Raw genomic sequence first — 22,377 nt, forward strand, 5'->3', positions numbered from 1 at the left:
CTAAACTGTGGTCAAATGGAGAGCTCTTGCTGCATCCAATAAGGGAAACAAATTCACCCGATCAGAAATAACCGTTTTATCTCTTATTTTAAGACCAAGTTAATTGTTTAGGAAACTTAAGTCTGCTGTTTGCAAAAAAAAAAAAAAAAAAAAAAACCTTTAATTTTTATTGTTAATAAATAGGGAAAATTGCTTAGTATGGAATTTGGTATGTAAGCTCTTTTGGCGTAGTTTGGACGTATTTAAATTTAAAACACTATAAACGTTAGGTTAAATACAGTTACTTGAGAAGTTCTGGTAAATAAGTTTCTCAAAGAAGTACTGCATTGCTGTAACTTAAAACTTTAAAGTAGGTAAGTATCTAGCCTTTTGGTTAATTAATACTGCTTATTTTAAAATGGAGGTGTTAATGATTTAGTTCTACTTGGTTTGCTTTTTTTTTTTAAGCCATTTCGCTTGTATACTGCTAGTACTGAGGGAAGAATAGTCGTTTTGGGGTGTATTGGAGCTTGTATTTGAAACGTTGTGGCTCAGTCTTAATTTGTGTTGTCATAGCTGTAGAAATGATAAAAGTTGATATTTGATGAATTGTAGGTGTTATGTGACAGTTAATTTCTTAAGTTAGCCAGTCCCAACACTGCATTGTAATTTCTTGTACAGCACTGTATATCATAATTTTCTGTTTTAGTACATATTTATTAAGTACCTTTTATATGCTAAGTGCTATGTGTGCGCTAGGAATCAAATTTACGGTTTATTCTGTGTGCCTGGAGCATAGTATGCCCTCTGCATAAGGAACAAATTAAATTTCAGTAGTTAAAGGTTAATAGTATTTTAAAAATACGCACTGCTTTATATTTTCAGAGTGCCTAATAATGACCTTGTTCTTTTATGTCTCCTTTGGAAGGAATGTAATTATTGTTTTTGTATAGGCTTGAGCACTTTCAGAAAGACTGTTATACTATTATGGATAGATAGCTCAAGTCCTAAGAAAGTGAAGCTTATCAGGAAGTATTTATAAAAAATTATTAGCATATCAGCATGCTGTTAATCTTGGCTGTTCACTAAAGAAAGAAATCACTAGGGTTTTTTTGGTCAAAGAAAGTACACCCTGGAATTTTTCTAGAGAAATGTATTTTGATAGTTAATTTATGTTCCGAGCACTGAACACTGAGAGTATTCTAGCGTATAATAAGTAGCTAATATGGTGTGCCTAGAGTGTGTATCGGATTTAATTTAAAGATTTAAGTCTATTTAGAAAATTCTGTCTAATAAAACACAATTAGAGGTGTTATTAAAAAGCATGTTAGGGATTAGAGGGCATGAAGAAAGACATAGTAGAGCATTATGTCATTGTTGCCTGCCAACAGAATGAAATACCTGCACGTTGGTGTCACTGGAAATGTTAGGTCTTGTTGGGGGGTGGGGGGCAGAACTGTAGGACTGTTGCAGTGTAGTAATTTCATAATACTGACTGTTATATAATAAGGTTTGATATGTAGACTTGCACATAAATAGCATTTTATCTTTTTGAATTCTAAAGAACAAATGAGTCTAATAAAAGCACTTTAAGTTAAAAGGCAATTTTATAAAGTTAATTTCCCTAAGTGATCTTTAAGAGACTTGTTTTTGTTTCTTTGGGATGCTTTTCATTTTTGTTATTATTTTATATTTAAATACCTTTTTGATTAGGGTTTTTTTTTTAAGTTCAAATAAATCAAAGAAATTGTTTTGAAAATTTTTTTCATATGATATGCGCCTCTGCTGAAGGTGGAGCTTGGCTTATGTTGTCTTGAATATAATTGATGTAAAATATTAATATTTCAGCCATAAAGCGCACAAGAGGTTTAACACAACCATTGGTGTGTTCTTGGAATAGCATATTGATGGTTTTAATAAGATAACCTTATTCTTACTGGAAAAAACGCAAGGCTAAAAAAATCACAAAAGAGAGTCTTGATTTTAGGTTAAAACTGCCTAATTCCTTCCTTAGATCACACTGAGAAGTTTCCTTAACTACTGTTTGTTCTAGAAACTGGAACAACTCAATCAATATCCAGACTTTAACAACTACCTGATTTTTGTTCTTACAAAATTAAAATCTGAAGGTAAGTAGGGTTTGTGTTGGTAACTACTTAAAAGTTTCTTACACTTCAAATTTTGTCTTTGAGATGTGTTAAAATATACGAAGAGTTACTTATTTCAAAGGATTTCATTTTGTAGTAACCACTTGCTTTAAAGATGTGGAATGAAAGAGTTACTATCACTCTAAGCATTTGGATGCTTAATGAGCATTCAGTTGTTAATTGGGTGTTTTTGTAATAAATTCACTCATTCTTTGCAAATGAAAAGAATGTTGCAAAGTCTACTTTGGTATTTTGCTTCAGTCCTTTTACATGAATGTCATAGAGATTGATTTTTTTTAATACACACACTGAATGCAGGATTTGCTAAATAACTGATTGTATGTGTGATCGATCATATTTGTATAATTAAAAGTTCATATAACCAAAATGAAAAGTCATGTATAATCCCATCACTCAGAGACAATTGTTAATCTCTTAATTCTATACTCCTTTATATGGCTATGTACTGTTTTAAATTTTAACCAGAAAAAGGATCATTCTATTTATAGACTCTTGTAACTTTTTAAAACCTTCTAACAGTATACATGAAACTTTTTCATTAACTATTCTACAACAGTTTTAAATTACCTCTATAACAGCCTGATTTTTTTTTTTTTTTGTGGTACGCGGGCCTCTCACTGTTGTGGCCTCTCTCGTTGCGGAGCACAGGCTCCAGACGCGCAGGCTCAGCGGCCATGGCTCACGGGCCCAGCCACTCCATGGCATGTGGGATCTTCCTGGACCGGGGCACGAACTCGTGTCCCCCGCATCGGCAGGCAGACTCTCAACCACTGCGCCACCTGGGAAGCCCAACAGCCTGATTTTTAAATGACATGATCATCTGATTTTTAAATGACACGGTCATTTGATTGTTTCTAATACAAGTAATGTGTCCATCTCGACTTTATTCATTTCACAAGTATTTATTGAGCACCTCTTCTTTGCCAGGCAGTTTGCTCACTCAGGGGCAATAAAAGTGAACAAAGTAAATGAGAATCTGCCCTCGTGGTGCTTACATTGTAGTGACAGGTGTTCTTCGCAGAGTTATTTGAGTATTCCCTTCCTGGAACATTGTCAGACACTCAGAACACACTCAAGTATTTTTTGAGCAACTGACTGGCCTCTAAATGAAAGCACTATATACCCTTTCAGAAGCCATAGTGCAATTAGTAAAAACTACTACACTTGGAGTTGAGAAGTAAGTCTTAGACTCTGACACTCATTTCACCTCTCTTGCTTTTTTCAGCTACGAAATGCCTGTATTAGCCTACCAGACCGTCCATAAGGTTTCAACTCCAAGCACTAGCGAGTGGGTTAATGGCCTTAAAGTCTCACTAATCTTGTATTTATTCAGATTTTAATAATTCATGCACAGTATAATGATTTATTTTGAATTATTTTCAAATTTTCTAGTTAATTTTAGGGATTTTAATTTGTGATTGAGGCATGTAAGAGAAACTTTAAATTTCTAAATTTAAATTTTAAGAAACTAGAAAGTCCTTCAACATATCTTTACATTCAGCAATTAATATTCCTAGTTTGATAAATATACGTTAATGTGATGTGTTATTTCTTAATATAGAAATTCTATTTTTCCCACATCGTAGTTGTAATCAGATAATTCTATAAGGACTTAAAGATTTAGTAAATGAATTTTTCTAAACTATATTGTTTAACTTGAAAAATTTAAGTTTGTTTTCACCAAGTCATCTATTCTGTCAAGTCCTCATCCTGAATTCCAAATATTAAGATTGGTATTATATTATACTCTTAACTTTCTTGGGCTATGAGGTACATCAGAAGTATTTTTAAAAGCAGACAAACTTAAAATTCAAATAGCAAGAGAGGTTGGGTGTGTAACTGCCTCCCAAAAGACCTATTAATTACAAAACCACAAAATGTTGGAAAGGATTTTATGTACTACTAGGTATTTCTTCCTGTGTTTATTCATTTATTTGGGACACAAGTTTGCTATATCTAGTTTTCTATTTTAAAAAATTAGCATTGTGGCCGTCCATATTAGAGAAGGAACATAAGTAAATTCTTGAAATGAAAATGCTTATTTATTTAGGAACCTTTTTGCCATTCCTCATGTGAATTTGTTTACACTGAATCATGGAGTAAAATTTTAGATGTGGAGAAACCTCAGAGATCAGCTCATCTACTTCCCTCACTTTACAGATGAGAATTGAGACCTAGTAAAGTAGTCTTTTTAAAAAGAGGACGTGGTTAATTTTTGGCTCTTCTAGATGAATTTGGGACTGGGGATATTTTTGTTTGTTTGTTTTTGTTTTTTTTGCGGTACACGGGCCTCTCACTGTTGTGGCCTCTCCCGTGGCGGAGCACAGGCTCCGGACACACAGGCTCAGCGGCCATGGCTCACGGGCCCAGCCGCTCCACGGCATGTGATATCTTCCCGGACCGGGGCACGAACCCGTGTCCCCCGCATCGGCAGGCGGACTCTCAACCACTGCACCACCAGGGAAGCCCTAGACTGGGGATATTTTTAATTAAAATAAGTATTTTGATATAAAATATTTTATGTTTTTAATTTTAAATCATTTCACTTCGTGATTTTTTTAAAACTTCATCTTGTAATCTTAATTGTAAAAATGATATAGTGTATTTCTTATAAACAAATACACATGCCATTTAAAATTACATGACTGAATTATTAATGGCTGACTTAAGACGACAAAGCTTATTGCTCGAGGAAGTTAAATTTATAAAGTTAAATAAATCCATTCATTTATTTTATGGAATTTTTAAAGTTTCAAGAGAATTTAGAAGTGTTTTTGTTTCATTGTAAGTTACTGATTGAATGATGGTAATTGAAAACAGGAAGAAATTTTTAGAGGGTGACATAAAAAGCTCGTAGGCTATATTGCTGTGATGGCTTGAATGGGGTTTATATGCAAAGAAACACTACCTTTTTGCCTCCCCCTGTCCTGTACCCCTGAAGATTTCAATGCCAATCAGACTTTGAGAGCATACTACTAACTAGAACAAGCTTGGGTGGTTTTGTTTTTTAATAAAGTATGTAAAACAGTAGTGCTGAAACAGCATATTGTGTTCAATACACCAGCTGTTCATGTCTTCCAGCCCTTTGAGGAGGGTGATCCTGTACCATGCATCGAGTGTAGGCTCTGGAGCCAGACTCCTAAGGTTGATGTTTTGGCTTTCCCACTTCTTAGCCTTGTGTGACTTTGGCAAAGGCCTCAGTTTCCTTGTTTGTGCAGTGGAGATAATAATTCCTGTCTCATGAGGTTGTGAGGATTAAATGCAAACTACTTGGAAAGCACTTAGCAGTGTTTAGTACCTAATAAACATTCAGAAAATGTTAACTATTGCTAGTATTGTTGGTGATGAGGCCAATTGTTAAAGCATTGGTTATATTCTAATATTAAATTGGTTCTTGGAAAATTTGTTAGTACCATCTACGGATTAAACTTCTTTTACGTAGATTGTATTTTTAAAAAACTTCTGGAAATTTAAATATTGTTTTACTCCCCACCCCCCCCTTCTTTTTTTTTTTTAGCTCAGAGGCAAGTGAAAAACATGATATAAATGAACGGCAGTTATTTGTATGTGAAGGTGATCCCATATATTCTTTGTCCACTTAATTTTTTAATAGGCTATCTTTAGTGACTAATTCTTTCAGATCTGTAATTTGATGTTTATATCAGGTTCCAATAAAGCTTGAGTACATTGGCCATATATAAACTAAATTAACTCTTAAATTAAATCAGTGGTTCTCAACCAGGTGCAGTTTTGTGTGTGTGTGTCCCCCGCTGCCCAATGAGACATTTGACATTATCTGGAAACATTTTTGGTTGTCACAACTTGGAGAGGTAATACTGGCACCTATGGCCAGTGATACTGCTAAACATCTTACAGTGCACAGGACAGCACTCCTCAACAAAGAATTACCTGGCCCAAAATGTCAGTAGTGCCAAGGTTGAGAAACCCTGAACTATAAATCATGGAGCTAATCCTTGGATAATCATTTATGGTATTTTTTTTCCTGGTTATAGCAAATTAATGAAATGTTACAATCAGTTTCTGAATACATTTTTAAAGTTACTGTTCTTGGTATATTTTGAAATGAAAACTACTTTAAAACCCAGTGCTGTTATTTTGTTACAGATGAACCCACAAGATCATTGAGTGGTCTAATTTTGAAGAATAACGTGAAAGCACACTTTCAGAACTTCCCAAATGGTGTAACAGACTTTATTAAGAGTGAATGTTTAAACAATATCGGTGACTCCTCTCCTTTGATTAGAGCTACTGTAGGTAAGTAATCTGTTACAATTTTGCTTATCCTATTTGTAACTGTGTTGGTTTCTGATATGACAGACCATTTCCATAAGAATTTTTATCATCCATTTCATGTTGAATTATGATGGGGAAAATTTTTCATTGCTGCTTTTGAAATAATGTTACTAAAAGCTCTCAGTCTAGTGAGACCAGGTTAACTAGTAGTTGCTTAATCAAAGTTGGTTACAGTGGGGCATTAGCAAGTGATATTAATCTAGGACTACTGTTTTTTTCTGTGGGTTCCTTAATTATGTCTTCCTTGTGTCATACATGGGGTATAATTTCCAGTTTCACTTTCTTTTACATGTAAAGAAAAACTTCTTTGTAAAACATCTACCGTGTAGGACCTTAGATTTTCACTATATCCTCCCCTTGTTTTTAATTCATACTTGCCTCGTCTGTACCTAATTACAGTAATTTTTGAGTCTTTTCAGTGTTCATCTTGTTTTCAGTGAAAGAACAACTTTCTATCATTTTATGAAAGACTGTTAAAATGCTTAGTTTATAGTAACTGGAATAAGTAGGTTTGGGAGCCAATACAACTGACTGTGGGTAAGCACACACATCATCTGGTAGAAGCAGAAATAGACATGTACTGCAGAATCGCCCACCAGTGGGTAGATTCCATATGCCATGGGGTTTCAGCAGCTATGTTTTACAAGGACCTGGAAAGCTGTTAATCTGGCAGGTTGGTTAAATGGAATTCAGTTAAGAACCTCCATAATGAGTCAGTCATTTTCATTAAAAGTTCTTTGCGAGCTTCCCTGGTGGCGCAGTGGTTGAGAGTCCGCCTGCCGATGCTGGGGACACGGGTTCGTGCCCCGGTCCGGGAAGATCCCACATGCCCTGGAGCGGCTGGGCCCGTGAGCCATGGCCGCTGAGCCTGCGCGTCCAGAGCCTGTGCTCTGCAACGGCAGAAGCCACAACGTGAGAGGCCCTCGTACTGCAACAACAACAACAACAACAAAAAAAAGTTCTTTGCTTTTGTATATTTTGTCTCATGGTAGGTTTGAAAAGTACCCAGTTCGTCTCTTACTCAAAAAGAGGCTCTGTAACTTCCCTCCACATATTAGACATTGCCATTATTAACACTGATTTTAAATAGGATAGGTAGAGGGCATTTATAATTTGAGGAAAGGGTCTCCCTAGATTACTCTGATGGACCCTCATATACTCCTAATTTTCTACCAGACTCTTGACAGTGTTAGAATGGATGGTGAGTGTATACCAGTCTTTTAAAAATTTTTTTAATCTTAACAGTACGTATGGTAAATCTTGCCAAGGAAGTGTGTTGGGAAGGACCACGTTTCATTGACTGTGTGGTAATCCATTAGAGAGGTGTAAACTTGTTTCTTCTTGTTAAAGAATGTATGGTTTGTAATTTTATTATTTCAGTGAACATCCTTTTGTGTATTTCATACATAGGTGAGAAAGTTTCTATAGAATTCATTCGTAGAAGTGGTATTACTGGGTCAGAGTGTGTTTTTTAAATATTTAAAATTTTAATAGGTATTGCCACGCACATCAGTTTTCACTCCCATCTTTGTTGAGTCCACTGAGAATTACAGTTTTTCACTTTATGCAACTGCGTTGGCATTAGAATATTGTTTGAGAGTGGATGAGATTATATGGGGCCAAATTAATTTGAATTTGTCAGTCTGTCAACATTCTTTAATATTCTCTCAGCAGAAGTCATGAATGTCAGCAGACTCTTAGTACCAAGTTTTAGTTTGTGTTTAATTTTTATTATTGCTTGTTTTAAGACATGTTTGGTTTCTTTTAGGCAAATCCAGAAATTTCTCTTTCCCTCAATTCTTTCATGTCTTAACTTCAGGAAAGAATACATGGCAAGAAGGAACAGCTCTATTAGTCTCGCTGCTTTTTGATCTTACCAGAAGGCCACTTAATTGTATGGGTTATATCTTAAAAATGCTATCATTTTAAGACCCTTACCATATAATTTAATTTTTTTAGTGGAGAGTAAATCTTGGCTAACAACTTTACTCTTTACATTTTTTTAACTCTTTACCATTGGGGAGCAAGCTTCTCAAAACTAACAATGGAAAACTCAAAGAGAATTTATATACACAGACAGTAGAATTTGCTGTTCAATAATAACTATTGAGTGTTTACTATATGCCTGGCATTTTGTGTGCCTATCTCACTGAATTCTCAAAATAACTATGAAGAGAGAACTTTTTCTCTTCTTTTAAATTTTTTTTTACAGAGTAGTATTTTGAATTACATATAATTTGCCTACTGTTAGTTTTTACTCTTAGTTAAGGTGCTAAAAGATCTGTAATCATCAGGCATATTACATTATGTTACTAATATTAAATTTACTAAGGCAGGGAAAAATACACAAAATTTTTGTGTTACATACATATTTCTGTATTTGCATGATCCTTAGCTGTTAACAGCTAAGCCACACAACACGGTTGAAATAATGATCAGTCAGCCTGTGCCACTAGCCTCCATGATCCAAGATCACTTTGCCAGTGATTCATCCTTGGAATGTTCTGGGCTAATGGCTCATCTACTTTCTCCCTGCCTTGAGTCATGGCTTTGATCCTAGGTTAAGCCGGAAAGCTGTTCTTACCTCTTTTATGTGTTTTTATTTGACTCTAACAGACTCATACTCATCACCCAGTGATAAGTGCTGCTAATAACATTTTGGTGTATTTCTTTCTACTCTTTTGTATATAATTTTTATAAAATAGGGGTAATTTTAATTGCTAGAACTATTCTTGGTATTGTTGGAGAAGAGCAGGTTGTAGTCTTTTGTACAGATACTTGTTAAAAATACAAAGAGGGTGAAGTGTTGGCAAGCAAGATTAGAAATGGATCTGATTTATGTTGGGGTTTCCACAGATGTACTGTGGTGATACAGTGATCCTTGGTGAATGTTACTGTTGACATGGTTTGCAAGTCGTATACTGATTTGGAACATTTAAACTGTGTGTGTGTGTGTGTGTGTGTGCGTGCGTGCGTGCGTGCGTGCGCGCGTGCGTGCGCGTGTGCGCGCACGTGCAAACGTGAGCACTCAGATTGGCTTATGGTGGTTCACAAGGCAGTATCTAACATAATGCAGTCAGATTTCCTAAAGGGGTGTGTTATCTTTCAAGGTATTTTGATTACAACTATAGCCTCCAAGGGAGAATTGCAGAATTGGCCTGACCTCTTACCAAAACTCTGTAGCCTGTTGGATTCTGAAGATTACAACACTTGTGAGGTAAGGATTTTTGCTTCATATATAATTTTTCTTTTCTATTTTTCTTTTCATGTTTATTAGTAATATTGAGAAAAAATAATTCCTCTGAAACATATAACTTCAAAACTTAGAAGCCTAAAGTTACCTTTTTGTTTTATGTTAGTGATCGTGTATCTTACTGTTTAAAGACCGTTAAGTTATAAAACCTCTTTACTATATTTCCTACAAGGAAATATCTTCTGTTTCTGTGTTTTAAAACTATTCTTGGGTGTGTATATATGTAATCAACAGAGCAATTGTCAAGCTTAATCAGGTGAAGTAGTATTTTTCGAAGACGGACTTAATTAAATTTACCAAATTCCCAGACTGTGCGTACATTTTCAGTGTCTCTAAGTTGTTTTTGTGCCTCTTGTTGTATGGTATGTCTGAGGTATATGTAGTATAGTTTTAATTATATATTAATTATAATCTCTTGTTTGCCACTGATCAAATCAGTAGCAGCCTTTCCATTTGGGGAGATGAAAGGGAATTTGTATGGATTTGTTTTCCTATAATTTCTCACTTAATGAGTACCTTAACCATCTCTTTCATTAGCAGGCTTCCAGTTTGGATAGAAATCCGTTTTAAATAGAAATGATTTTAGGTGTTTTGCCTCTCTTAAGGCAGTGACTTATCTCCCTCTCAAAAAAGAGCAAGGCTTGGAGGCAGGGCAGGTACAAAAATAACCTTATAAAAAGGAATCAGGGCTTCCCTGGTGGCGCAGTGGTTGAGAGTCCGCCTGCCGATGCAGGGGACGCGGGTTCGTGCCCCGGTCCGGGAAGATCCCACATGCCGCGGAGCGGCTGGGCCCGTGAGCCATGGCCGCTGAGCCTGCGCGTCGGAGCCTGTGCTCCGCAACGGGAGAGGCCACAACAGTGAGAGGCCCGCGTACCGCCAAAAAAAAAGGAATCAGGTGGTCTTTTTGACTTAACATTTTGTTGCCAGATCCAACTTGGGGAAGAGAGGACCAGGGAGAGGGAAAGCTAGCAAGAAGGAATCTTAAAAAGTCACTCTTCTCCCTCCCTCAAAGAAAAAGAAAACAATCTTGCATTCTCATATATACGTTTTCTAGTAATGCCTTGGAAGGTTACAGAAAAACTAAAATAAAAATAATATTTAGCCATCAGGTAACAGTTGATTAAAATTTAAATAGTGCTTTGTATAATTATAACATAAAAGGAAGCCAGAGTTTTAAGCAAGCACTTTCCAAGAATAAAAAGTTTAAAACTGATAATCATGAAATTGTGGAGCTACTAAGTCATACAGTGTTCTTAAATTAACCTGTAGTGTAGAGAATAAGTCCCAAGGTGCTGCTGATAGAATTATAAGCAGAGTAAAGTAGGTGGTTGAGGTAACTGGTAGGTTAGATATTATATACAGGAGCTCTCTAGGTAAGCCACTCGGTTGTAAAGTGGTTGTAGGGGAAATTGCCAATTTGAATTGCCTGCCCTTTTAACAGCTTTTGTCAATGAATGGTTTACATATAAATAATTTTTTGATGATAATTAAGACGTTTTGTGCTTCAAAAAGAGAAGTGGTAGAATGGTTAAATGCACTTATACGTAAACATAGAGTTTTACATTGTTTTAACAAACTGGTATTTAATAAGAGAAAAATTAGTGTTGACGTACAATTGGCAAGAATACTTCAGAAGTTAAGTTTTTTAATTAGATGATATTATTTACAGTCCCTGACGATCAAAATTCTAATTCTAAGACATTTAATGCTAAAATTAAAATGTACCGTTATATTTAAACTGAGGCTTTAAATAACTCAGTGGTATAGTAAATTTCTCTTATAGCTGATGATTAAATGTATGGATTTTATGATGCAGGTTTTATGCGGACTGGGAACATTAATCCATACAAATTAGTTAATATTCCTCAATTTGCTTTTAAAATGGCTTCATTTTTAATTCTAATCATTGAAATGTCTTTTATAGGGAGCATTTGGTGCCCTTCAGAAGATATGTGAAGATTCTGCTGAGATTTTAGATAGTGATGTTTTAGATCGTCCTCTCAACATCATGATTCCTAAATTTTTACAATTCTTCAAGCACAGTAGTCCAAAAATAAGGTATCTATATAGCTAATATTAAATTAATTTATAAGCTCTGATACGAACCTGAGCACTCCCTTATTTTGCACTACCTGATATTTTTGCGATCGGCAGAAGATAACTGGCTGTTCCACAGAGGTGGACTTGATAATTGAAATCTACTCCTTTAATGACAGCCTGTGAAATGTCACTCTGCTGAAATTTTCGTTGACTATGACACTTCTCCACCATCTACATGGTTAATTACATTTATAATGGTTAACAGTCACGCTTTTAAAGTCCTTTGTGTGAGGCTGAAATTCATTGTGTTGCGGAGCTTGTCGGGGTTGACACATACTGTGGAAAAATAGCGAGCATAAGGGGTTAGGTAGTGATTCACAGGTGTGTTATGCAGCACATTCTTTGTCACAGGCAGCAATTGTGCAGAAACCTTGAACAAAGTAAAGTAACAAGGCTTTCTGAACAATCAAAGCCAAGATCACTTAAGAGGGAACAACAGTACAAAGTCCCTGGAGTTAGGAAGAAACCTTTTAGAGTGACAGAAGAAAAGGATTTTGTAGCACAGTAGGAAATGAAGCTAGAGGGGTAGGGAGTAGCACATTACAGGGGCGTGTTTACGCCAGTAATTGGCACGCTGTGACCCGTGTGGCCAAATTCAGGCGTGACTTATGAGCTACAAATGATTTCATAGTTTAAAAGGTTGAAGTGGGCGGGTGGGTAATAAAGCTGCCACAGAGGTCTTATGTGGCCCACAAAGCTTAAAATATTTACCTTTTGACATTTGGCAGGAAAAGTAGATTCCTACTGGAGCAATCTGAACAAGGATATTATGTGATCTTATTTATGTGTGTCAAACAGGTAGTGGGGTTTTGCATAATGGAAATTGGGAAACCAGTTAGAGCCTGTTGGCATTGTCCCGTTGGGAGATTATGGTTTGGACTAGAGGAGAAGTGGAGGTAGTAAGTGATTAGATTATGGGTATATTTTTAACAGTAGTGCCATTAAGAATTGCTATGGGATTAGATTACATATGTCAGAACACATAGGCTGTACAACAGTCCCCATTTTCAGTTTCAGAAGGAATGCATACCCATTCTTTTTAAATCTAAAATAATAAATTCCCATTAGGTCCCCATTCAACCTCCCACTCTTGAGAGCGAACATGTCCTTCCAAACGCTTTTCCACTTTCTTAGTAGCATTACCATATTGCTCCACAACCTGCATGTTTCACTTAACACGGAAAGAATGTGAAGGATATGTTTCATACATAGAGAATTTTGACTCATTCTTCTTAGGATGTGTGTGTGTGCGTGTGTGCACACATGGATGTGCATACACTGTAATATTTTTATGGAGGAACGTTTAAATTCTTGCCAGTCTTCTGTAAATGGAACAGAGCTTCAATGAGTGTATTTTGAATTTTGTTTCTAGGTCTCATGCTGTTGCCTGTGTCAATCAGTTTATCATCAGTAGAACTCAAGCTCTGATGTTGCATATTGATTCCTTTATTGAGGTAAGATTTGTCCTCCCCCCACCCCACCTTATTTTTGAGGAGGTTAGAAACTGTTCATTGCATGTAGTTTTATTTTATAAATACGATAACTTATAATTATAAGCTGTAAATATTTAAATGATTTCTCATAGTATTAAAATTGGGTACAGTGTAAACTTTGTGATTCTCGTTAACTGAAAATAAAAGTACTTTTCCTCTTACTGAGTTTTCTACTTGTGCAAACATTGATTTTGGTATGTCTGTGTTTAATATCTTGATTATAAAAATTTCTACCTGAATATACTGTTCAAATTGAGTATGGAAATTAAATCTCCCAGCTCATTTGTGATATTAGAAACATGAAGAGGTTGAATAAACTTAATTTGATAAAGAATCTGAAGGTATAAATTAAAAAGATAGTACTTCTATTTTTCCATTGGTTTTCAGTGTAAAATGAGAAGTTTCGGGGGGAAAATTGGCTGTTAAAGTTCAGCGAGCATTTCTAGTGGTACTTTTTAACTTTTTGATAAAAGCAGAAAGACAACAGGAGCATAGTTTTTTGGCCATTGAACCCTAAGCAGTAGAATTTCTTTTCAGAACTTCTGCTTGATAACAGACAGCAATTGTGAAAGGATTATTAAAGTTCCTTAAGCACTTCACTTTTATTTTCATCAAATGAAATTTAAATAGTCTATTCCTTTTCAGCTCTTCTTTAAAAAAAAAAAAAAAAAAAAAAAAAAAGTCCTTCAGAGACAATATTGCTGGTATTCCTGTTGGGAAATTACAAGAAAGAAGGGGGGGAAATTATATCTTTTTTTTCTCATCACTTAAATTGACAAGCTTCTTCTAAACATCTTTTACCAATAGACTACAAGTAGTAGCCATTAGAATCCTCAAGCCATTTGAAAATTGAAATGAAAACATGCATCTTAAATACATTTTACTGAATACCTACTGTGACTCAGGCGCTGTGCTTGGTGCTAAGGATACATAAATTTTATGCTTCAAGGTGTTTTCAGTCTAGTTTGGTATAGAGGGTAGTGGACAGTATTAGAAGTCTGGAGTAAGACTGCCTGTGTTCAAATCCCAGCTCCACAGCTTAGTAGCTTGTTAACCTTGGGCACCTTATTTAACTGGTATTTTCAGTTTTTATAAAATAAAGCTAATAATAGACTTACCTTGTTGGATTGTTAAAAAAGGTATTGGCTAAAAATAAATTGGAACAGTGCCTGCTACAAAGTAAGCACGCCACATGCTAGCTACTGCTATTATTTTTAGAAGCAGTAGTAGTTTTTATTGTAATTATAATAGTATTCTCTCTTAGTGTTCTTCTCTCATGGCTTATTAAAGAGAACAGTAATAGACATACCAGCATCTTATACAGAAATATAATTTAGAATAAAATAAATTCTTTCTGAAAATAAAAATTCCACAGGGCCATACTCAGCAAGTGGAACAAGAACGTTTCCTGACATTTAATGATATTTTCCATTAGTGTTAAATACCATATTAACACTTCTGTGCTACTTGGTAATCCAGTAAGATTCACTCAGTTTATCATCCTGTAAGAGTAGTAAACCTCCAGAGGAGGTGCCTGACACATGGTAGGCTCTCAGTAACTATTTGCTAAATCAATAACTTGTTAGTTTTCTTCAGTCACCAGTGTTTTTATCAGGGGCTGAAATCATGCCTGCTACGTGTGCCGGTACTGATGAAAAGTGTATTGGTTACTAATACTTGGCTATAACATACCTTGGCAAAGCTGGGTATTCATACTTAAGACAACATCAAATTTCACGAAGGATTTATATGAGCAGCACCTGCTGGAAAAACCATATTCTTTCTGACCATGTAAAATTAAAAGAGCAACTACAGAGTTTTGAAAGCCTCAGAAGTAGAGGCAGGACTTGGAGAAATGAAAGTTTTAAAAATGCTAGAACAGTACTTCACATATTGTCACATTTGATATTTAAATTTTTCCATTGTCTTATCCATTTCTTGTAATACGATTTCAGGTTCATCTCTTTGGAGATGTTTCTGTGGTCCTGTGAAGAGACAATGGGACACATTGGATTTTACTTAATTATTTTAATCATCTTTTTTTTTACTGCTTTCAGTATGTGTGTGTAAGTTGTATGTAAATAAAGTAAAACCTCAGGAGTGAGATAGGGAAGGCTTAATTGTTTTTTCTTCTGACATCTCCACTTGAATCTCTGCAAGAGCCAGCTTTTTCTAGTGGAGGCTTGTTGGTATAATGAAATGAGTGTGAACTCACCCATGATTTCGTGAAAACCAAATTCAGATTCCCCCACTTGATAGCAAGTTATATAACGTCTAAACTTGTAAAATTGAGTAACAGCATCTTGGAGTTGAGAAGGTTAATTGAAACAGTATTGTTCATTCAGACTTTTTTTTTAAATCTTGTAGAGAAACTTAACAGCATAAGATCGATTGCTACTATTACTGTTTTTCAATATTTGACTCAGTGAACGACAGCAGTTTAGGATCACATTGTTGGAAACTCAGTATATATTTCCCAATTGTTGGTGCTTTTATAGAATGTATGCCTATTAAGAATCAGTGTTGGTAGGAATAATCTCTTAACAGACAGTAATTTTGAAGGGTAAATCAAACTATTTTAATGATTATCTCTAATTCTGGGTGATCTGGGTGAATGCTCCTGTATCCTAATGACATGGTTTTATTCTCATAAACTAAAGATTACTTCAAGGTGCAACCACTCAGACTCTGAAAAATGGCTTTAGATCATTTACCAAAGTCATAATTTTTGTCAGTTATCATCCTGCGTCTGTCTTATTTTATAATCTAACGTTATAAAGTATTAGTAGGGCCAGTTAATTCATAAGCCTTTATTTGTACAATATTTTCTTAGGGTTTCTTTAAATGTTGCCACCTTGCAGATTATTGGTTATTATGTATAAACCTTTCTAGTATGTTGGAATACTTAACTAGAAGAAAATATTTCTTGTACAATAGAATCTCTTTGCATTGGCTGGTGATGAAGAACCAGAGGTACGGAAAAATGTGTGCCGGGCACTTGTGATGTTGCTTGAAGTTCGAATGGATCGCCTGCTTCCTCACATGCATAATATAGTTGAGGTAATACAAGCAATTTAAAGGCTTTCTCCTCATCTTCCCCTCAAGAAAAATCTTGGGCACAAAACGTATAGTGTGAAACCACTGTCTTCCAATTTATTTGTCACATTTGTTGGGGGGGACTATAAAAATAAGTTATGATCATCTTAAAGTTAAAAATTATCTTTATGGCGATTTTTCTTTCATGAGATATAAGATGTTATAGAGGGGAACGTTGTTTAAAGGAGTAGATAGCTTTTAACCAGTGTAACTAGGAAATATTTAGATTATTTGTATTTATTAGATATGGGTTAGGCCAATAAAACTGTAGTACTTAAAAGAGTTTGTTTTCGACCCGTTAACTGGTAAATTGATCTGATCAACTTTTGATTTATGGTAACAATTTCTGAATAGAAAATACGTAACCATTATAGTGAGTTCTAGCAGACCATTTAGATTTTAAAAGGCTCTCTTTCAGTCCTTATGTGATTAGAATAATTTTACTAGGATATTGTAAGTGTGTTGAGCACAGATAGTTGTAATTAAAGGAAGGAATACATAATAACATTATTAGGACAAAGTAATTTGTTGGGCAATACTCATTATTGCTACAGTCACACCTAATTTTCATATTGCTGAATATAGTTGTACTTAAAGGATGGCATCTAAGACCGGTTAGACGAAGGCTGGCATTCATGATGTTCAGTAACTCCTTCTCTAAAACATTAGGAAAGATAGTTGTAGTGATAAGGATATGTAGCAGCAAAAGATGGGGATAAATGACCTTCTTTCTGATAAAGATATTCTCTCTGTAAAGTGTTTAGAAGAATCAGGTGGAGTTGGTTGAGAGTTTAGTGAGAGTTTGGGGTTAACCAGAAAGTTAAGAAAGACATTTAATCATTTGCCACGTCACAGCTGGGGAACCTACAGTTCTTTCTTCAGCAATACTCAGCATAGTAGTAGGACATGGTAGGGGCTAGCCTGTCACAACAGTTGTGTTGCTGTATTTTGTCGTGTGAGATGTTTCATTCAAGAATTCATCACTTGACCCCAGATTCAGTCCGAGGTACATTGGGAATTCATGCCTTTGATTATGTTTATTTTGTTTTTGCATGTAAGGTTTTTTTTTTGGGGGGGTGGCGGGGTTGGCCGAGCTGTGCACCTTGCGGAATCTTAGTTCCCTGACCAGGGATCGAACCCAGGGCCCTGGCAGTGAGAGCGCCAAGTCCTAACCACTGGGCTGCAGGGAATTCCCAGTATGTTAGGTTTTTAAAAGAGGAGTAGATTTGGAGATCAGATTGTTCCTCCAACTTAAGAGTGGATTTGGCTTGGTATGTTCAAAGGACATGAAGGACATGATAAACCTATTTTGTGGGCAACTAGAAATTATATAGTTGACAAAGAAGTGTCACTACTTGGGCTTCCCTGGTGGCGCAGTGGTTGAGAATCCGCCTGCCGATGCAGGGGACACGGGTTCGTGCCCCGATCCGCGAAGATCCCACATGCCGCAGAGCGGCTGGGCCCGTGAGCCATGGCCGCTGAGCCTGTGCGTCCGGAGCCTGTGCTCCGCACTGGGAGAGGCCACGTGCGTCCGGAGCCTGTGCTCCGCAATGGGAGAGGCCACAACAGTGAGAGGCCCACGTACCACCAATAAATAAATAAATAAATAAATAAGAAAGAAAAGAAATGTCACTACTTTTTTCCAAATTAAAAAAAATAATTTTTGTAATTGTATAATATAGATATATCTTTTTAAATATGTGGAAGTATATACAGTTGACCCTTGAACAACACAGGTTTGAACTTCATGGGTCTACTCATACCCAGATTTCTTTTTACTAAATATGTACTACAATACTACGCAACCCAAGATTGGTTGAATCTGCAGATGAGGAACTGGATACAGAGGAACCGTATATATAGAAGGTTGGCTATAAGTTATAGGTGGATTTTTGACTGCTTGGAGGGTTGGCATGCCAGCCTCCTCACTGTTCAAGGGGTAATTGTAATTATAAGAGACAGCTTGAGTAGTTATGTTATAAAAAAGATTGTCCATTTTATGAACGGTTTAATGGTGTTTTTTATTTTGATGCATCTGTGAAGACAATGTTTGAATATTAATACTTTTTAAAAATCTCAGTGGTTTCATGAAACAATGTACGCCTATATAGAAGTAGATAAACATGAATTGGACACTTTACATTAGGCAACATTCTAAGGCAGTAGTTCTTAAGTTTGGCTGCTTTTTAGAATTGATTAGGAAGCTTTGTTTAAAAACTCCAAAGCCTAATAACTGATTAATACTAAGCCTCCTTTGTTTACAGTACATGCTGCAGAGGACCCAAGATCAAGATGAAAATGTGGCTTTAGAAGCCTGCGAATTTTGGCTTACTTTGGCTGAGCAACCAATATGCAAAGATGTACTCATAAGGCATCTTCCCAAGTAAGTGTTCCTTCTTACAAATACTCCCTTGTTGTTAAATTTAGCAGTGATTCCTCATTTTCATATTTTTAGGTTACATTCTTATGTCATCAGGTAATGAAGTTCTATAGGAGTAAGACTTAATTTTACTGATGCTATAAGTAGACATTTTTAAAGAAGCAGTTACTGTTGTTTTCTAAATTACATGAGGGTGGTTTATGCTGAATTATAACTAATTTTGGATAGTCCATGGCACAATTTTTTATAATCTTATAATTTGACTATGGCGTCTCATGGATTTCCTACTAGTTGTTATGCTCTGCAATTTTTGGTTAATCTATTGTTACGCCTATTTTTAACCCAGTGAATGCCGTTAAATCAGTTATTTTTAAAAATATATTTTTTCCAGTTTTTTTGAGATAAGTTGAATTTGATATAAAACAGCGTATTAGTTTTAGGTGTACAACATAATGATTTCATATGTTAAAGTCACTTACTTTTAAAAGTAATGCTCATGTTCTTTTGAAAATAAAGAAAATACAGGCTCAAAGAAAATTAAAATGTAGAAAACTTAAAATGTCTTGGATTTCCACCCCCTTGAGTCATCACTGTTAGTATTTTTGGTGTGTTGTCTTTTAATGTTTTTTTCTGTGTTAGTATCATATACCAAATGTGATACATTCAGAGTGTTGTGGGAAGAAATAAATTTGGTAGTATGTACGTGGCATCTGGCTATAGTTGATGCTTTAATTTTTGATTTTACTATTTTGTGGTTGGCTCTTTTCAGTTATTGTAGGTTGTGCGCTTTCCTCCATGTCATTAGTCTTTAAACTTTGAGTACTGTTCCATCATGGTGTGTGTACCATATATATATAATCGACTCTTCTTCTATTGTTGAATGCTTAGTTGTTTGCCCTTTTTTTTAACTCATAAATAATCCTGGACTGAGCATCTTTTCTTTGTCCATAAGTAGTGATTTCTTTCAAGTAGAGTTCTTAGAAGTGATTTTTACCAAGGTCAAAGGGCCTGAGCATTTTAAAGTGTCTTCATAAATATTCCACATTGTTTTCTAGGGAAGTTATACCAGTTTACACCCCACCAGCAGGGTCCCATCTTGTCACAACTTTTGCGATCCATTAATCATAATTTTTCCAATCTTAGCCCTCTGGATGAGCAAAAAACAAAACCATTTGTTTTAATACGTTGTTGTATTAGTGGAGTCACATATTTTTCAGAAGTTAGGGTACTTGGATATTCTCATTTTAGTGTAGTCGGTTAAGTTCCTTTTCTTTTCCAATAAATTCTTTCCCTACCAAGAAAACAATGCCACCAATGTTTTATTCCAGTCAATCTAGAATTTATTTGGGAGTAAAGTACAAGGTGATGTGCTAAATGGATATTTCCCCCCCTTAGGAAATTCATATATTATTCTCTTCTCCCTGGTTTGTGATTCCAGTTTTATGATATGCTTGTTTCTTACCGTAGGATCATATAATTCTAAAAGTTATATAAACAGACATTAATTCTTATAAAACTGAAGAGATTTTATTAATGAAAACCTAAGCTGTAACATTAGGAGATAAGAGCAGTTATAGGTTGGTGGTCTCTTTCATTACCCTAATAAAATCTAAACATTGGTAAGCAACGAAGAACTTGGTAGCAGGCTAAAAGATCAGCAGTTCCCATTTAGTTGTGCTATGTGTGAACATTAAACAACCCATTCCAGTGATAAATGGATTTGATTTATATGTCTTCCAAACCACTGGTTTGGGAACCTTTTTTTTTTTTTTTTTTTTGCCGTACGCGGGCCTCTCACCGTTGTGGCCCCTCCCCCTGCGGAGCACAAGCTCCGGACGCGCAGGCCCAGCGGCCATGGCTCACAGGCCCAGCCGCTCCATGGCATGTGGGGCCCTCCCAGACCAGGGCACGAACCCTCGTCCCCTGCATCGGCAGGCGGACTCTCAACCACTGCGCCACCAGGGAAGCCCTGGGAACCATTTTTAGATTAAACAAGACTGCTTTTATTTTTGGTTCAAATAATGTATTGTGAGGATGGGAAAATATCAACATCAGTCTGATCCGGAGATTAAAAACACAGTAAAAGAACTGTTTTTCCTAGATCTGTTAACCAGATTCTTGTTTAGTAATGAGCAAAAAATGTTTGCTGAAGAATCAAAAATTGTTAATGTGATGAGATCTTTCTTATTAAAATGAATTCACATAGAAACCATTAATGTAATAAAGAGTATGGTTAAATTCTTTTTTTTTTTTTTTTTAAGATTTTTAAAAATTTATTTATTTATTTATGGCTGTGTTGGATCTTTGTTTCTGTGCGAGGGCTTTCTCTAGTTGCGGCAAGCGGGGGCCACTCTTCATTGCGGTGCGCGGGCCTCTCACTATCGCGGTCTCTCTTGTTGCGGAGCACAGGCTCCAGGCGCGCAGGCTCAGTAATTGTGGCTCACGGGCCCAGTTGCTCCGCGGCATGTGGGATCTTCCCAGACCAGGGCTCGAACCCGTGTCCCCTGCATTGGCAGGCAGATTCTCAACCACTGCACCACCAGGGAAGCCCTAAATTCTTTTATCTTTCTGGGCTGTGTTGTGTATTCTTGTTTTTTCTTTTCCTTTTTCTGTTTTGGTTTTTAGCCAGTACTATGCTCTATTGATTATTGAACATTTGCTAATATATATATATATATATTTTTTTTTTTTTTTTTTTTTTTTTTTTGTGGTATGTGGGTCTCCCCCTGTTGTGGCCTCTCCCGTTGCGGGGCACAGGCTCCGGACGCGCAGGCCCAGCGGCCATGGCTCACGGGCCCAGCCGCTCCGCGGGCTCATGGGCCCAGCCGCTCCACGGCATGTGGGATCTTCCCAGACCGAGGCACGATCCCATGTCCCCTGCATCGGCAGGCGGACTCCCAACCACTGCGCCACCAGGGAAGCCCTTGCTAATATATTTTGTTATCTGGTAGAATGGATCTTCTTTTTTTTCCTTGAATTATTTTGTTTTTTTCCCACCTTTATTCTTGTACATTAATATCTCCTGGGGCTTATTTATGAATTAATCCATGTAAAACAACTAACCCAGTGCTTGGCATATACTTAAGTACTCAGTAAACATTCATTGTTGGTATTAACATCATTGTCATTCCATGATGTTGCGTTAAAATTCTCTTCTTGTTTTCTACATGAGGCTTCAGGAGAAAGCTTCTTAACAATTAGATTTGTTCAAAAATAATGGTCTGCTTTGTATGATTGGAATTTGTCAGACACATGCCATATCGCCACGTGGTCACAGTTAACTCCAGTATCTCTTTCCTCCCTCACTTTTTGACTTGCCCCGCCTTATCAGTCCCTTATTTCCTACACATCTTATTCTTTCTCTATCTGGCACAGATAATCATGATCCACAAATGAACAGTACTGACCATAAACCTCCAGCTGCCCCCTGCTCTGGATTAATTGAACTGTCTTTGCTACTTTTTTTTTTTTTTTTTTTTTGTGGTACGCGGGCCTCTCACTGTTGTGGCCTCTCCCGTTGCGGAGCACAGGCTCCGGATGTGCAGGCTCAGCGGCCATGGCTCACGGGCCCAGCCGCTCCGCGGCATGTGGGAT

At 36.3% G+C, this 22,377-nt stretch overlaps 1 protein-coding gene across 5 annotated transcripts in view; it reads left to right on the forward strand.

Annotated features, from left to right (window-relative positions):
- TNPO1 (transportin 1) overlaps nucleotides 1–22,377 on the forward strand; it is an 89,619-nt gene that overhangs the window by 35,369 nt on the left and 31,873 nt on the right. For all 5 annotated transcript variants that reach the window (XM_007113058.4, XM_028492970.2, XM_028492969.2 and 2 more), the window contains exons 3-9: nucleotides 2,033–2,108; nucleotides 6,273–6,422; nucleotides 9,572–9,678; nucleotides 11,639–11,772; nucleotides 13,187–13,268; nucleotides 16,245–16,367; nucleotides 18,668–18,786. In XM_007113058.4, coding sequence (XP_007113120.1) covers nucleotides 2,033–2,108; nucleotides 6,273–6,422; nucleotides 9,572–9,678; nucleotides 11,639–11,772; nucleotides 13,187–13,268; nucleotides 16,245–16,367; nucleotides 18,668–18,786 — 791 coding nt within the window. The remainder of the gene's footprint in view (nucleotides 1–2,032; nucleotides 2,109–6,272; nucleotides 6,423–9,571; nucleotides 9,679–11,638; nucleotides 11,773–13,186; nucleotides 13,269–16,244; nucleotides 16,368–18,667; nucleotides 18,787–22,377) is intronic.

This window comes from Physeter macrocephalus, chromosome 8 (assembly GCF_002837175.3).
Source record: "Physeter macrocephalus isolate SW-GA chromosome 8, ASM283717v5, whole genome shotgun sequence".
Classification (NCBI taxonomy): Eukaryota; Metazoa; Chordata; class Mammalia; order Artiodactyla; family Physeteridae; genus Physeter; species Physeter macrocephalus.